Below are 18,403 nucleotides of genomic sequence, written 5' to 3' on the forward strand. Positions count from 1 at the left end.
CAGCTACATAAATTGGTAGAAGATTGCTTAGCTACAGAAACAGGAAGATCATATGAATATGCTCTAATGTTTAAAGAGGTTTATGTTATTATTTCTACTCACCCTGTGCTTAGTGCTTGGTTTTGGACCCCTTACCTTTATCATCTGCTTGCAGACTCTCATGAGTGTATAATCTAGTTCTGGGTCCATCATCTCTGTCTCCTGCAGCTTAAAAACTTTTTGGTGGCAACGGGTACTTAGCTGCTTCTTGTTTTCTTTTAGACATTCAATAATCTATGGCGTAAGAGTTATGGTCAAGTTAAGGAGTGTATCTGGGATTGATAATCCATTTATTGTGAGCATTCTGATCTTAGGGCATCCCCCATTTTTCCATACAAGAACCTTCCATTTCTCATTCCTCAGTAATAGGAATCAGTAGAGTCACAACTTCAGAGCTAATAGTAAACCAAACTAGATAAAAATAATGGGTAAACAGCAGGCTGCACTGAACTCTAAGACAAGACTCCTGTTGGAGCACACATGAGGCCCTCAGACTTTCCCGGAACAGTAACCCTGACGAGACAGTCGGCATAAGCCAGCAAGTTCAGTATAACTCACCACTTACCACATGAGAACAGAGCATTAGATGCCAGGTATTAACTAGACCCAATCCTTACCCTTCACAGGGCAAATTTACACAAACAAACAACTGCAGTAAGAAACATGAGTGGACTAACATAAAAGCATAAAGTATTACAGGATGTATTTTATGATAGTGAATTAATTGTACCCTGAAATCTCCCCTTCCCTCTATCACCTGGAAACGGTAAAGAAGGGAAGCAGATGGGAAGCTTGGGTGGCTAAAGCTGTGCACTTTCATGACATCCTCAAGGTACACCCAAGAATCATCAAATAACTAAGGAAAAAGGTAACAGAGCAATTAAAACTTATATCCTCAGAATAATACAGCAAAATGGTAAATAAAAATCAAGAATAGGTTATGAAAAGAATCAATTACAGATCTTGGCAATAAAAACTGCAGAATGACATGAATTCTGAGACTGAGACAGACAACTAGAATAAGGAAATTTAAAAAATACCTAATTATGTCATAGTGGAATTACAGATTATTAAAGACAAAGAGAACGCATACAGACAGATTAACTACATAGAAATGAGAATGAGATTGACCTAAGACTTTGCATTAGCAATGCAGATACAAGAACACAATGAAGTCATTATCTCAAAGGAGGGCTCCATGGCAATGCCCTGAACTAGAAGAGGTAGCTGAGTCACTGGGAAAACATTAAAAAAAAAATCATTTGCTTGCACTTCATTCCTGACAATTCTGGGTAGGACTCTGTTCCATGTATTTTCAAAAAAAGCTTGCTAGGTGCTACTTGTGTGACCTTTAGTTGGTAACTGCAATGGAACATAGGGAGGGAATGATTCACCATGGAGGTGCAGAGTATTGGCAAAGCCATAGAGAGGAGGAGGCATTGGAAGGGTCATTAAGATGTTATTAGGTGCACAAGGTAACCTGAAAGAGGAAAGAGAATAGACAGGAGACAAAGAGAAACCCTGGGAGAAGTCTAGTGCAGCCTGTGAGGGGATGACTGGGCTGGAGAGGACGTGATGAGGCCTACCCCACCAGAGAATTAAAATGTCACCTTCACATTACTTTTGCAGTTAGAAAATAACAAAGAGTTACCTGAGCATTGCCATATTGCACAGTGGAACAGTAGTTCTTGATGTCACTCCTGCAGGCCTCATACAGGTCTGGCTCCAGACGGATGTCCTCTGTCTGCACGAGAGGGAGCCAGCATGGTAAAGGGCGACCATTCTGAGCTGGGGATGTCGAATGCTCTACATACGTATTTGCTGACTGGATCTTGTCTAGTAACCACAACTCTACACAGCAAAGTGGCAGTGGGGATGAGAATTTACTTTCTGTTCTGCCACTAACTAGCTACCTGGCCTTGGCCTTCCTTTGTGCAATAAAATGCTACCATCTACCCCAACCCCTCACAGAACTGCTGTGAGATGTGATGATATGATGTGGAAACCACTTTAGAAAGTTAAAACCATTATATAAATGTAGGATCCTACTTTCACTATTATTATTATTATACTGAAAGAAGTAGGTTCAAAATGAGGGGCCCAAGGCCTCAATTAAACAGGACATCTAGGCCAACTCCACTTATACACGGTTATTGCGGAATCACTGCCATTGCATGTGAAAATCTGACAGTGTGACTTTTGAGATATTAACAATGTTTGGTGTTCATTACTAGCTTTGCTTAGACTGAGGTGAAGTAAGTATGATTCACAATATAAACAAATTACATATTTTTAGCTGTTTCCTTAACATGGTTTGAGCTTAACTTCGAAACCAAAGCAAGAATTTCCCTCTTGTACTGCGCACTGTGGGTGACTGCTGCTGCACCTGGGCGGCCAGTCAGCTCCTCCGTGCATGGCACTCTGGGCACTGCAGCTGGTCAGGGGGTGGGCACAGGCCTCAAACTGACACAATCAAATGGACTCTCTTGTTCATGCTGGGGAAGGTTTCTCCTGTTTGTACTATCCTGCAGGAGATGAACTTTGGAGCAGGTGGCCCAGGTGCTGCAGGCAGCCATGGTGAGGGAAAGCGGCCTCATGATGAGGCCGGTCCAAGGACAGAAGAGTGAAAAGGTAGAGACTCTGACCCTCAAGGACAGCATCGATGCAATGATTGTATCGAGTGCTTACGGTGTGTCTTACTCTGGACTTCCGGTTTCGCACAGTTAAAATATTTCATCATTTAAAAAAAAAAAAGTAAGACAAGGTGCTGTCATATGGTACAATTTTAGCACATGGCTCCAGGTCTTAACCATCACAATTTTGGCTAAAATCTCTCCATCGGCCATGGTCCCTTGCCCAACTTTCTATCCCCTCCTCCTGTGGCTCCTGGGACTGGAGGGTGCAGAGCGAGGCATTACCATCTCCAGCTCCTCCACCCGCAGCTGCCGTCGGCACTTCAGGGACACCCTGTGTTCTTTGGCTTCCTGGAGAGTGTCGTTGCGCACGGTGGTGCTCAAGCAGATTACCACGTCCACCCTGCCAAAGAAGGGGAGGAGGTCTCAGACTGGCTGGAGCCGCGATGGCAGGCCGCCGAGAGCTGGGCAACAATGCCTCCCAGAACTCATGATCCCTTTACCCTGTTTTTGAATGCATTTCCTATTAAGTCCACTGTGTTTTTAGAGCTCTAAAAGTAGAATTTGACTATATATGTCATAAAACTCAGGCCACAGCCTAAATGCTGAGTATGCCCCTGACTGGCAAGCAGGCCAGAGAGGGAATGTGTGTGCGATGACAGTTCAACACCTGTTTTGTTCAAAACGTGACCAGAGAGGAATGCAGCTCCTCACTCTGGGCTGTGACCCTGATGTACTGTGAACTCATTCTTGAACAGTACAGAAACCTGACCAAAATGGGGATTTGGTTTACATGAGGGGAAATATGTTCTAGAAACGTGCCTTTGCAAAGAATGACATGGAAAGATTTGGGTATAAGCTCATCACTCTCTTCAGGGTTAAGACATAATTCTTAAGAGAATAAAGCTTTTGTTTTTTCACTAGATCTCTAACTCAGTGAAAGCCTCTGCTCCTTCCCTGAAGGGGTGAGAGAATAGAATTATGTCAGGAGGAAGCCAGCCAGCCAGCCTCTGGCAGCCACACCGCAACCTGCTCTTCTAAGTACACGATCTGTACCTGCTCCCTCAGTTACACAGCCTGAACTGGAAAAACTTAAAATGCTCCTTCAGCCTACAGGCTTTCCGTATCAGAACTACCACTAGCAGCTGTGGTTCTCAACAGCTATGAAGACGATGTCCAGACAATGCAGTGTTTGGCCACACTTCCAAAGGAGTGTGCAGGAGGCTTCCTGGGCTGGCAGGCAGCAGGGGGCGGCCTGCCATTTTGGATATTCATTCAGTAGCTAACAGGGATTTTAGAGAAGGAGAACAAGTCAATTAAGAGCCACATACTTCTTCTTTATGTTGGGGCAAAGTTTCAGCACGTCCTCTTTGCAGGCCATTTTAAACTTGTAAGAGAACCGAAAATCCTTCATCTGCACCTAAAAACAATGATGAAAAAGAAAATCAGAAGCTCTGTGGTAAGTTCTAGGCAGCAGCGCTGGGTGACACCGTGTTCATACAGTTTGCAGAAGGAGCTCTGCAGGCTCTGCACGACTTGCCCTCGTCTCCCACAGGCTTCATCAGCTGCTCACCTCCCCATCCCCCCTCCGCCACTCCATTCCAGCCACACACATGCTGTTCCCTCAGCCAACAGGACCCTTCTCTCAGATCTCCCCATGGTTTTCTCTGTCACTTCTTTGGCATTTCTATTCAGGTGCCTCCTGTTTAAGTCCCTTGTCTCCTTCACCCTCCAGTCCTCACACTGCTTCATTTTTCTTCATAGGTGCACCTGAGACTATGTATTTACTTATAGACGTGTTTTGTTTCTCTTCTTACTAGAACATAGTTGACAAGAGCACGTTAGTTCGTTCCCCACTGACTCCTGGTGCCCGCACCCCAGAGGCCCTTAATCCATCTGTTAAAGCTACTTGGCCCCAAAGAGGGAATTTTTGCACAGATACCCAGATTTCGCCTTCCTGGGAAGAAATTGCTTGCTTTACCAGAAACACTTCCCTTAGACACGTGGTAACAAAGAGTATGATTTAACCTTTTTATTCAAATGCTAGACCTGGATAGTATGATTTTTAAAAAAGGCTCAGAGTCCAGTGTATTGATGCATATTTGGGCTGCTGCAGTGAACGGAGACCCGAAACAGCAGATCTCACTGACAGTGTCAAAGGACAGGGTGATATACTTTATGAGAGCAAGTGATGTGACTGAAGCCAGAGGCTCCTGTTTACCTGCCTCAGTCCCCAATGGACTACACGTTTCCTAAGGGCACAAACTACATATTTATCACTGAATTTTCAGGGGCCTGCCGAAGTTTCTGGCCATTGCAGATTAAAACCACATTTATTGAGGACAAATCAAAATGGGACATGTATTTGGGGGAAAAAAGGTTTTCACAGGAGGTGTTCTGATGTTCTAAAAGAGGAAGGGGTTCAGTGACCAACCAAACAGCCAACTGGGTGTCACTGACCAGTTGGAAGTGGGTGACTCCAATGGCGCACTTCTCATTCATGTCCTTCTGGTGTTTGTTCTGTATCAGACACTCCATCAGGTCCCCAGAGTCTATCTGGTTATCTGCCACATCCTGGAAAAGGAAGGTCACATTTACATTCATGTATAACAATTGGTAAACACATCTTGTACCCCATCCCATGAAAAACATAAATAAGACTGATCCTAGAGCCTGCGCAAAGAGGTTGGTATTCAATTACGTCAAAACATGCCCGAGAAATGAGGAGGGATGGACACCCGGGGAATACAATGCACACAGCAGGCTGCCCTGCACGGAGCGCCAGCAGGAGCATGCCGTATGCGGTGCTTTCACTCCTCTCCTGAAGCGCCACCAGAAGCTGGCGCTGCTTCCTGGTTGTCAGATCCTCATGGTTCCTGGGGTGTTTTGCTCCCATAATTTAGGTGATTCAGTAAGTGAATGAAGTAAAAAGGTAAGAGAATTCACTCAATATCCAGGTGCAAGAAGGCAGTTGGAAGGGGAACCCACTGTCACTACTAAAAAATCCTGTGCTGATATACTGGAAGCAACTCAGCCATGCACTGGGGCTTCCCCGCTCCCTGCTCTCTTACACAGGGCATCCAACAGCTGCTGCTGAGCACGTATCTGGGCACCCACAAAGGACATCGAATAGAGTTTCCCAGGATGGTGGCATCCCCTCTTGATTTGTTTACATCTTCAACTTCTCAAAGCTGGCCACCCAGAAGCAATGCATACTGATGACAGAGATGACCCAGCACACCTGGATCTAGTATGGTCCTAGTACTCGGTTCTAGGTTCTAACCCTCATTTCTCAGACATCACTTACGTGGCAAAAGTTCTGAATTATGGGCTCACAGGCTCTCATCAGCAAGGCTTCTATTTGAATGTCCTGGAAAAGATTAAACGTAGTAATTGTGCCTTAGTAAGAACCAGGGATGGGAAGAGGAGCAGCTTCCTCCTCTGAACCAATAGCACCTGATGGGCACGAACCTAACACGCGCACTTGGAGACGACTCTAGTCTTTGAGTCAGGCAGCCCCACCAGCATAGCTAGAACTGCACTTGCATTATACTTTGAAAGGCAGGTTTTCTTACACGCAGATGCAGAATTACGAAGAGTGAGGAGAAAAAACATTTAATAATACTAGAGTATATAAAGCCTTTCAAGTTTTTCTAAAAAGCTGAACAATTCAAAATGAAGACAGGGGTAACCGACATCTATCTTTAGTTCATGAGCTCCTAAACCAGATCGCCGTCCTCAAACGAAATAGTAAGTCACTGCTCTGGGGAACACACACCAACTGCCTTTAGACAGAGAGTAAGCCCTGTATAGCGCTAGCTCCTGTAAGCCCTGTATAGCGCTAGCTGCAGAAATAACATTTTCCTTTAAAGAGCCACACACTCTAGAATGTCCTCGTCAGCCCATAAGGGCAATGTGAATGAGACAGGAGATGACAGAAGATGAAAGAAGGTAATAAACTTTTGAAAAAGATTAAAAAAAAAAGACTGGTAGAGAAATGTAATTTTATGTACCGTCAATTTTGACAATTCAAATAATCCTAAAAGGCTTATGATAAACAAGGAGAAAAGCAATTCCCTATTTCCCTGATTTCTGCCCAGGACAATTTAAACATTTTTAGCTGTTCCCTCATAATAGTCTCTGTATTTTAGATAATATGCCTATGCTTATGAGGTTTTCAATTTCACCTTTTTATATTTTAGTGGGTTTTAGGATGGAATACAGATAAACACAAGTCTTCAATCTTCCATGTTTAACTGTGAGTCCCAGGCTTTTATTTCATTAAACACACAGACATTACCAAATGACCTAACTGAAAGGGCTACAGATAATGGGAATGTTTAGACGCTTCATGAATGTGATTAAGAGATTTCAAGTACAGCTGCTATCTTTTCTTGAAGGGAAAAAATAAGCCCCGGCTGGTATGGCTCAGTGGACTGAGCACTGGCCCATGAACCAAAAGGTGACCGGTTCGATTCCCAGTCAGGGTACATGTCCGGATTGCTGACCAGGTCCCCAGTGGGGGCATGTGAAAGGCAACCACACACTGGTGTTTCCCTCTGTTTCTCCTTCCATTTCCCCTCTCTAAAAAAAATAAATGAAATCGGAAAACCGGCAGACTGCCAAACAAATTCAACCCACAAACATATGTTGTTGGGCCTGAACAATGATTTCAAATGTTTTGAATGAGTTCCCACTGAAAATGCGGATTTTTACTTAAAATAAATAAATACAATCTTTAAAGGGGGAAAAAAAAGATTGGTCTAATCACTGTGATAAATCTAATTTATGAAGTAAACCAGAGGGTTAAACATATAGAGTTTTCTGGAGAAATGAGGAAAGGGGTTCAGAAAGCAACACAATATTCTCCTTTATAAAGCTAACCGCATCTGATGGGTTTCCTTTTGTTTTTCCACTGAATCTGTACGCTCACGAGGCTGGAAACAGTTGGACCAAGAAGAAAGGAAAGGCTGCTGACGAGGCGCTCTCCTCCACGAGCTGCACACCGCTTACCTCCGACTCCAGCTCGGTGAGGTTGCCGACTATGTCTCTGCACTCCACGGCCAGGTCGTCGAGATGGTCCTGCAGGCACTCGAGCTCCTGCAACACAAAGGCAATCCCTCAGGGTCGGTCAATTACAGACGTGATCAAGGGGAGCTGAGATTTCTGCGTCTACTTCCTTTTCAGTGGTCCTCCTTTCTTTTTTCTTTTTAAAGCTACTTGACTGAACAGAACACTAAACTTTTATTTCCCAAATTGGGATGGTTCGAAAGACATTTACTTGACATAACAGGGTGGTTAAGAGGGTTAAGGGGGTACAACAGCCATGGGAATCCTCCAGAAGGCCAAATTGAAGTCCAACAAGAATTAATGTTCAGGTGTTCCCAAAGTTTAAAAATCTTATCAGGCCTTTAGTATTCCATTCCATCAACACCCAGCTGTCCATTTTTTAAAATGTATTGATAATAATCATTGGACAACAAATTTATGGTGAAAGACATGGCATATGTGTTTTTTAAGATTTGATTTATTTATTTTTAAAGAGTGGGGAAGGGAAGGAGAAAGAGAGGGAGAGAAACACCAATGTGTGGTTGCCTCTCACATGCCCCCTAGTGGGGACCTGGCTGGCAACCCAGGCATGTGCCCTGACTGGGAATTGAACTGGCAACCCTTTGGTTCATGGGCCAGTGCTCAATCTACTGAGCTACACCAACCAGGGCAAAGACATGGAATATTTTAAGACTCTTTATGGGCAAAGTACATTGGGATCCAGTCCCCCACTTTTTTAAATTGCTGTTTAATTACAGTTGTCCCCATTATCCCCTGATTACTCTCCTCCACCCTACACACCCCCCTCCCACATTCCTGCCCCCCTCTCTGCTGGGATGTCTTAGTCCTTGGGTCCTTTATACAAGTTCCCTGACAACCCTTCCTCTTTTCCCTGTTATCCCCAGGATCTTAAACACAGCACAGAGTTGAAAGTTCCTGGAAGTCTACTCTGGGATTTGAACCCTAGCCTGCACAGAAGGACTCTCTGAGGGAAACTGCAGAAGAAGTGAGCACATTGGGGTTTGGGTATCTAAGGGCTATCTTGTTCGGGCCTTGGAAACTGAGCTGCAGCTACCCTGCAGCATCAGTCAACTACTATTTCTCTTAGAAATTCAGGTGTTTAAGTACAACATCAGCTCATTTTCCCACAGCACACCCACAGCTATTTCTCAGCAAAGGGTTCTGTGAAAGCACCAAGTTTAACTTACTATTTTGCAACAATCTCTCTGTTTTGAAATTAAAATAGGAAGGGAGAAAAAGAGCTGTAGGAATTACCCAACCCTAAAGGAAAATGCATAATACTCTTTGGGAATAAAACAAATCATGAAGGTAAAAATCCCACCCATGGAATCCTATTTAGCCTCATCACAGGGATGGCCTGCAGCATAGTGAGGCTTTCTCAATGTTACTTTCCAGAGGGTATGAAAGGAAACTGTTTCCTGGATTCTGTATGACCATATTCCTCGTGTCATTGGACAGAGGCAACAGAATGTAAAGATAATACGCATTTTCTAGCAGTAAATTTGACAGAACTGTAGCAGGCCCAGGAAGCAGGCTGCTAAAAATGATATTCCCAAGCTCAACAGATCTGTATAAGAAGCCACTGTTTCTTTAAAATATCCAATTACTGCCCTGGCCAAGTGGCTTGGTTGGTTGGAGCACTGTCCCGTAGGGCTGTGGGTTCGATCCCCAGTTGGGGCAAGTGTGGAACACAACTCATCAGTGTTTCTCTCTCCCTCTCTTTCCCCCTCCCTCCTTTCCTCTCTCTCTAAAATCAATAAACATAGTCTCAAGTGAGGATTTAAACAACTGTCCAATTACTATATGTGCGACTTTTTAATGGTTAATCACAGAGGGTCTGGAGTGGTACGAATGGAACCTGGGACCCTGGGTTCACACCTTATTCTAGTATCAATGGGGCTTTAAACAAGTTCCTTACTGCTTAGTTTCCCTGCTTTAAGATAGGAAACAAGCTACCTTCCCACTTAATTTGACAGGACGCAGTCATGTACCATTGTTTTTAAACTAGACATAAAACCCTAAGGAACCATTCACAGCATGCACGTAATTCTCGGGGGCTGCTCCTTCTTTATGCTTGCCTGTATGGGAGGCGGTTGTAACATAATGGAACAAATGCCTGGCTGGGATTTAGACCTGAGCTTCAGGTAAGGGACTCAACATACTTTACTTCTCAGAGCCTCGATTTCATCAATTACTAGATGGAACAATTCCACTCTTACAAATCCTGCAGCACTGTTGCAGGACACGCACACTACTCACGCACTCCAGTATTCACACACATACATATGCATGTATAACCTGCCTCCCCCCAAAATGTGGCTTATGAAAATGAAAAAAGAAGAAAAAAGGCAAGTTAAAATGAATAAAAAAGAGGAAAGAAAAGGAAATTATGTCAAAGAAAGTGGATGGAGCAAGTAGTAAGTCAGCCTACCACAAAATCTTACATGCTTGCTAGAGGCAGGCCATACTTTTCTTGGGCTCTAGGCTTTTTAAGAAGCAACACAAAGAGGGAAAACAATCAATTACAAAACACAGTAGCCATAATATAAAAACATACTGACTGCTTAGGAAAAGTACAATTATTCCTGATTAGAGAATCCTAAAGATTTTTATAGAGAAAACATCAAACAATATAACAAATCATGTCCATGAGGTAAGCAGAAATGGATTTTATGGGGGTTTGTACTCCACATAAAATGTTAATCATGAACATTATTATGATGATTATAAAAATAAATAGGTGGCACCGTCACCTACCTGTCCAGTCTCTGTTTTTTCACTGCACCATTTCCCCAGATCAATCAGGCACTTATCCTGCAGCGCGGGATCCAGCTTGACATCCATGGCACGCTGGTGCAGAATCCTCTGGACTTCAGCTCGGCACTCCCGTGAGAGCTACGCAAGAACAAGCAAAGTACTCTAAAGGTCCCAAAACCCAAATCAAAACCAAAGGACACTTGATAATATCATGAAACTAACAAATAGCTTTATGTCTTCAATCTCTTCCAGAGTAAGAATTAAATGTTTTAGGAGGCTTCTAAAAACCCACCTCTCTTGGAATGGGATTATACATTCAGCCTACCCTAATATATTATGTACAGTAGAATGCTGGGTCCAAATACACATGGGTCAGGAGAACTGAGTTCAAATTTACCTCAACTCAGAACAAGCAGGCAACAGTAGAAGCAACAGTTAGCACAGGACAGGGCCAGACTCTTCAAGATGAGTCAGAATTAGCGGAGGGTCAAACAGATGAAAACTATTATTTTTGGAAGGTTTGTGAGAAAGCTGTCATTTACAGGTACAGACAGTCTTTCTTCCTAAAAGGGCCCATGTACCTGGGGTGAGGGGAGAGAGATGGAGAATTATTGCTTAGTGGATACAGGGTTTCTTTCTGGAGACATGGAAATGTTTTGGAAATAGGTGTGGTGGTTGCACAACTTTGTTAACGTACTGAATACCACTAATTTTCCTCTTTAAAATGGTTAATTTTATGTGAATTGCTCCTCAATTTTTAAAAGAAGTACATATTTTTTAAAAAAGCCTTGGCTGATGTGGCTCAGTGGATGGAGTGCAAGCCTGTGAACTGAAAGATCGCTGGTTCGATTCCCAGTCAGGGCACATGCCTGCGTTGTGGGATAGGTCCCCAGCTGCAGGTGTGCCAGAGGCAACCGATTGCTGTATCTCTGTCATTGTTTCTGTCCCTCTCTTTCTCCCTTCTCCTCTCTCTAAAAATAAATAAATAAGATCTTAAAAAAAAAAAAGACAGCATTCCAGATTCCAACCCTTCCCTCACTTATAAGACAAGGAACCTCCCACTATAGTGACTACCAAGGTACCATAATTACCTTGGTTCCTGTGATTAATGACAGGCTCACAACATGAAGAAAAAAGTAACAACAAATTCCCATATTTTCTTAAATAGCAGTATAAAAACTGGGTTACAACTGCAGTAACTGAAGCATAACATTTCTTTCTGTCTTGGTCTCTTCATTCTGAATACTAAACTTAGGCTTTTGCATTAAGCTCAGAAGGGATATTTGTTAACATGCATGTGAAATAATACTGTCTCTATTTTCTGTAACAAATGCAGGCCTGAAATGCAATAGAGAACCTCAGAAGGCTTAAAAAGGCCATCCAGGAGAGCAAGCAGCATGTCGGTGTGGCACCAGAAGGCAGTAAATATTGCCTCAGAGTTAAATGCACAGAAATATCCCCAAAGAGGTGGCAACCATTGCAGATAAATACTAAGAGACTGGGGGGTATGGAGGTTTCTGCTCCAACTAATGTCCTGTGAGAGAGGCCTATTAATATAGTGTTCTGATGCCAAGAGCAGAAGCCTAAAAACCATTTGTATCTTGGCTAAGAGCTTCTAATGGATCTTTATTTAAAGCCAAATAAAGTTAGGGCAGCAGAACTTAATTGTCTATTTGTGATTTGGATTTTGGCAATTCAAAGAAAAAGTTGGAAATGTCCTGACTCACTTTTTAAAGAATCTTTTGATTGTGGCTGAAGGAATTAATGAAGACGAAAGGGCGTGATTTCGTTAAGGCAGTAAACTCTGCTATTTCAGTTTAGATGGCTGAGTAGGCATGGGGAAATCCCCACCCAGCTTTCTGTAGTCTTTTCCAGAGCAAATGTGAGGAAACAGAAACACATACAATCAGACAGAAAGAAGCTGGTAGAACTCGCTGAATGATGAAGTTTTTAGTAATGCACAAACCCCTCCCCACCAGACACCCTAACAAAGCTTTCCTAGGAGGACAGAAATCAGAACGGTATACAGCAAACTAATTAAAAAACAAGTGACGGTAAGAAGAAACGAAGTCAACGGTGATGCATACCCTTCTGCCCTGTTCCTCAGTGCGGTAGGCGTGTCTATACAAGCAAGAGAACACAGCTCCAGGAGGGATAAGTTCACTGGTTTCATTCCAACCGTGGGTGTGGCAAAGACGAGATGCATCTCCCTGGCATTTTCGGTATAAGACAGGATCCAGCCTATAAGGTTAAAAGATAACCACTCTTACTATACCTTTCCTTCCAACACATGCTAAAGGTTTTTACAATGCGCTCATGTACTCATTAGTGGCCACCTCCAGGGTAGTGGAGACAGCAGGGAAGCACAAGTATATTCCTAAATTGGTTCTTCATGAACACACAGTGGTCAATCTGCAGAAGTTTGTTCTGCACAGAAGATGGAAATTCTACCTCAAAGATGTTATCTTGGCTAAGTAAGACACACATTTCAATAACAGGCTCAGCAGTAACATGCCACGGCTGAAATGAGAAAATAAGGATTGTAGGATGTTGGGAACCACCCTGCCTGGTTTCAGAAACTGTAACCCCTCATGGCTAAGGTTGAGTAAAAAGACCTTGGGACCACATGACATTAAGGAGATAAAGTTTATCTCCTGGTAGGGGTGCCACCTCTGCCCCCTTTACTTCACCCTGCCTGGCCCCCAGTGCATGACCGGTTAGCCAATGATGGGTAAGATTCCTCAAAGGAGGGACGACCTAAGACAGGCATGGTCACAGAGGGGCCCTCAGGGAAGGACTTAGAGGGCTATAGAAAAAGGGGGTGATGGACCCTCACCCCTCGGCTTTGACACAAACTGAGTCCTCATTCTGTCTGCAAGAAGTCTCCTAATCTCTTAGCTGCCTTACTTCCCCTACCCGACTTAAGCCTAAAACAATGTCAGAGGTAGGTACGGCCCAATGCTGGAAAGGGCAGGTTCCCTGGGGCAATTAGGCCTAAGAAAGAATGCATAAAATCCTGTGAAACCTGCTTTGCTAATACCCTCAATTTAAATGATAAATCCAAGCACGAAATGAGTTTGTTTCCCCAAAGTTTTCTGGCCTTTTAGCTATCTGACCCTGACTCAGAATAAGCCCTCATAGTTCTCTGAATGTTATCTATTGTTTGACTATTACTGCCTAGCAATGACTGATGAGCTTTACATAAACACCCTGTATTCCTATGCAAATAAACCCAATAAAAGCCCACTGAAGAAAAGGCTCTTGGTCCTTCTCCTTTGAGAGATCGGCTACCTTTCCTCCCCAAGCAGATCTGTCTTGGTAGACTTACTCTCATCTGTGGAGGCGAGGGGGGGCCTGGCCTGTGGGCAGAGCCTCCCCACAGTAGCCATCAGCAGAAAATTCACAACTTTTACTCAACACTTTTTTCTAAGTTTAAGTGAAGTTCAACCCTACCTGATATACTAGATTCAGTAAGATCAGGAAATGGCAAGATAAACAGAATCTCTCATTCAGCTTCCTTTCTAGTAAAACTGTTCCTCTTCTTTTTCCCATGCAAGGTAAGGCCATTATAATTTTAGTTCACCTGAATGTTTATCAGTTTCAAAAGCTTGACATTTAACTTTGACTCTGGAGACTGTGGATTAAGCAATAAGCCTGCTGCTTCTGCAAATTAAACCAATGGATGCTTAATTCTGTCCATATTATAAAGCCAATTTTGGGGGAGGGCTACCAAATGGGGGGAGAAAGGCTAATAATATTTAATGAGTAGCTTTTAAGACTCTGAAGCATCTTTTGGTTGTGGTTGAAGGAAATTACAGAAGAGGAAAAGACATAATTTTGTTAAGGTAGTAAACTGTTATTTCGGTTTAGATGGCTGAGTAAGCAGAGGGAAAGTCCCACCCAGCTTTCTGTAGTTTTTTCTAGAGCAAATTTGAGGAAACAGAAACACATCGAATCTTCAAGCAATCTTCCTAGTAAAGTATGTGGGTAAAACATACATTAGTCCCCAGAAAAAGTTAATGACCAAAGGACAAGGGCTCAAACAACTGAATCGGGAAGGAGCTGAACCTGGGAAGCAGGAGGAACAGCCGATCCTACTGACTGCTCTGGAGGTGCGAAGAGAAAATAAGCCCTGGGAAGGGGAGCCAATAATACATTGATTCTGACGGTAATAGATCTGTCTCCTATCTCATAGCCTCCCTCTGTTTTTTGCCTAACAGGATGAGAAGAGAATAAAGTTGTCATTGATAAGAGCCTCCTAAGATGGAATAAATTCAATAACTGTAAATAGTTAAAAAGAAATAAAAGCAAATTCCCATACCCGGTACAAATCAATAAAAATAAAAATGCACTATTATCTTCTTAGAGACATATCTGAAGTTGCTTCCGCTGCCTGGAAGGTGCCCAAGTTCTTTCTAGACAGATGTCTGTGGTATTAGATCCATGTGGTCCTGACTTTCAAAGGAGCAGTGAATGGGGACACTTGGGGACAGATAGGCAGGGGCTGCCTGTACTTTTAGACACTGTTCTGAGAGTAAGAAAGAAGTTTTCCAGGAGATTAAAGTTGTCAGCTACCCCAGAAATTAACAAAAACAAATTCCTACTGATTATTTGTAGAAAATACAAGGGGTACTTACTACACAGAACAGGCTGAGACTGACACTTACGCTGGCTTCCAAATACTCACTTCCAGTCTCGGGAGATGAAATACTGCAGCTCTAGCAGACGGTGTTCACAGTCCTCTACCATTTTCTCTGTGTACAAATGTTCCATCAGGCACGAGAGGATCCTGGGCACAAAACAGGCATGAAGTTGTAATGAGATGCAAAGGTTATGACAATATGTACAGAACTCTCTCAGTATTTCCTTGGTCTCTGGAAAAAGCCACTTAGCTATTTTCCTAGGGCAGACAGGCACTTACCCTGGCAGTGATTAAGCCTTCTATCAACCTCAGAGCCACTTAGCGCTTAGGACTCAGCCTGCACAAGATCCGTGTGCAGCTGCTTTATTTCTAACTGTTTATTATGAACATTTCCCAACACGCACAGAGGTGGGGAATCACATAACATCCACCTTTCCTTCCTGCAGCTGTATCTACCTATGGCCCCAGTCGTTTTAACTCTGCCCCCCTTTACTGATACTTTGAAGCAAATCCCAGATACCATATCCTTTTGTCATAAATACTTTAGCATGTGTCTCTATCATATGACAATTAAACGTCATCTACTAAAAGAAACTAATTTTTAAAAATCTATAATATCATGTAATGTCCTGTCGGTTTTCAAAATTTTCCAATTATTTCATACCTTTTTATATGTTTGTTCAAATCAGGACCCAGAAAAGGTCCACAGATAGTATCTTAAATCTATCTTAATCTATAGTAGTTCCCTCCTTTCTCCCTCTCCCCTTCCCTCTTTGTAGTTGATATAGTTATTTTTATTTTGGTAAGTATGCTTAATTAGTCTTAAGTGTTTGTCTATCTCCCCCAGTCACACAAAAGCTTTAAGAAAGAGCATCTTTTTAAAATCCCCTATCGCAGCATGGACTGTGTATGCAGAGCAGAATGATGATAAACACCTACTACATGCATTTTATTGTTGGGTACCGCCAGCTGCAGGCTATGAAGATTTCTGCAGAATGGGAAACCTGTTGTTACTTGCAACCTGGTTTTAAGAGCTGGTTACATATCATATGGAATAAAATTAACGCGTAGGATTCAAATACTTCATTATAGAATTTTACAGATTTCCTAGATCCTGGATTCAACTTCACAGTTCATTTTGTCCATGATTCCCTCTTTCAACCACCATATTTTGTCTGACATTTCAATGATAATTAATTATTTTCTAATGACTATCAAGTAGCCAATATATGAGTTAGTTATACAACCAGGATGAAAAGTATAGAGTCAAAGCATGTGTCACTTTATCCTGAGAGTTTCTCCCATTTTTATTTGACCATTACTTGAATTGTCCAGTGACCTAACAGACAGGCCCATCTGTGCTCAGTCACAGTCAGCAAACATCGTCACTATGCCGGGTCTGGGCGTCTCCACGGCACCAATGAGGCAGAGCCGAAGTCTCAATTCCCACACTAACTGTAACAAAAGTCAGTGTGTGCTGATATTTAACAAAATTCCAGTGGTGATGTTGAGGGAATGTTCCCTGTGCTACATTGCTGAATACAATACAACACGAATGAATACTACAGACAAGATCACCTACATTGGGTCTCCCGATCGTATGTGTTTGCAGGCGGTCTGTATTACAGATTCACAAGCTTCATTCAAAGCTCTATCGATGCGATAATCTGCACCAGGGTCAGTCTCCTGAATCAGTGTTTGAAGCTGGATTAAAACAAAAATGAAAAAAAAAAAGAAGAAGAAGAAGAAGAAGAAGAAGATGAAGGAAGAAAGTCACACATCAGGGAAGAGCAATGTCACCTCTTCACACAGTCACTAAATCTGGTAAATCACAATGACTCTTAACAGGGTACTACAAGCATCATCAGCCAAGCTCAGGAGCTCTTGCCAAATACTTTCCAACTGGTTTCTCTACCATGATTGAGAGTTTTCTGTTTAAACCACTGTGGGGACTGCCTGCCTACTAATCTGCATCATCCCTGGACAGTTACAAAACAGAAGGTCTTTACAATATAAAGGCTGCCTTTCCTCTCACATCTGCCTCAGTATTAATCAGATTACTAAATCTGACACTCAGGGCCAAGCATGAATTGAGTGGAGAAGAATAAATAGAAAACACTCCTGGTTAGAGGCCTAACTTGGTTATAAAAATCTAGAATTTAAATTTTGCTGCAAAGACAGTGGCATTAAAATAAGCACAGTCTGCTTTATTAGATGCAGATGTGAGATTTAATTTAGCTTGAAAGAAATACCAATTACAAAAAGTAGAACATAACACTTGTAATTTCCTATTATCCCTTGAGGTAAACCAGAGCTCACTCATTTAAGTATACAGAGAACTATTTATCATCATGCAGCTGAAAGTGAGAATACCTTCTTTAACATTTACTTTTGGTTGGTCCATGCTTTATCATGAAATAAAGCGAAAGTGTGGGATGTGCCTTCAATTCTTTCTTCCTCTCTGTGAGGAGAAAGCAGTTGGAGCGCAGAGGAAATAGCCCTAAATTAAGGACCAGAAGACCTGAGTTCTATTAATAGTTCTGATTCTGCCAGATACTAGCTTTGAGAACGTGGGCAAATTGATTAACCTCTAAGTTCCAGTTTCTTCTACTGCAGAGGACTGTAAGAATATATAGAAAATTGCACAAACTGCAAGCATTTGACAGATGTAAAGGATCATCTGGGGTAGGAACCTTAAATAACAGAAAGCAGATGTGAGAACTACAACCCCGGTCTGGGCTGCTTTTTCTCCAAGTCCAAGGCCTGGAGCCCTTTTTGTGCCACAAACTCAGCCTCGCTCTGTGAGAGCCTTCTCTGATCCTCAGATGTGTGACCCATGACCCCACAGGTGCTGACTGCATCACATATTGATCAGGATACAGGTCAAAAGGAAATGAAGGAAGAAAACCCCATTGTGTCTATTCTAAAATAAGTCAATAACCAAGATGGGAGAAATATGAAAGATTTCCAGTATTCTGGGATGAAAGTTATTTATACCAATTCCTGGTGGCAATTTGGAGAAGCAACAAAATGCTGTGGTTAGTTGGTAGGAAGATTATTGTCAAAGGATTGTTGATTTCACTAATGACATTTGTTGACACAGAGCAAAATCGCTGCATCTTTTTCTGAGGGAAATCATAAGCATGGGAGTCTGAAAGTCTCTGCAAAGAACTGTATCAGCTAAATGTCCATGACTGGTGGTGGACAGGCAAACTTGGAGAGTTCACAATGCATGCTCTAGACTGTGGCTACTGAAAGGAAG

The 18,403-nt window shown here is 42.6% G+C and overlaps 1 protein-coding gene across 1 annotated transcript in view; it reads right to left on the reverse strand.

Annotated features, from left to right (window-relative positions):
- GLG1 (golgi glycoprotein 1) overlaps positions 1–18,403 on the reverse strand; it is a 109,081-nt gene that overhangs the window by 14,320 nt on the left and 76,358 nt on the right. Inside the window, exons 9-19 of the mRNA XM_028534741.2 lie at positions 16,724–16,845; positions 15,187–15,288; positions 12,587–12,740; positions 10,500–10,637; positions 7,686–7,772; positions 5,980–6,042; positions 5,133–5,246; positions 4,004–4,092; positions 2,958–3,075; positions 1,691–1,783; positions 136–273 (exon numbers count right to left, since the gene is read on the reverse strand). Coding sequence (XP_028390542.1) covers positions 136–273; positions 1,691–1,783; positions 2,958–3,075; positions 4,004–4,092; positions 5,133–5,246; positions 5,980–6,042; positions 7,686–7,772; positions 10,500–10,637; positions 12,587–12,740; positions 15,187–15,288; positions 16,724–16,845 — 1,218 coding nt within the window. The remainder of the gene's footprint in view (positions 1–135; positions 274–1,690; positions 1,784–2,957; positions 3,076–4,003; positions 4,093–5,132; positions 5,247–5,979; positions 6,043–7,685; positions 7,773–10,499; positions 10,638–12,586; positions 12,741–15,186; positions 15,289–16,723; positions 16,846–18,403) is intronic.

Source organism: Phyllostomus discolor, chromosome 12 (genome assembly GCF_004126475.2).
Source record: "Phyllostomus discolor isolate MPI-MPIP mPhyDis1 chromosome 12, mPhyDis1.pri.v3, whole genome shotgun sequence".
Taxonomy (NCBI): Eukaryota; Metazoa; Chordata; class Mammalia; order Chiroptera; family Phyllostomidae; genus Phyllostomus; species Phyllostomus discolor.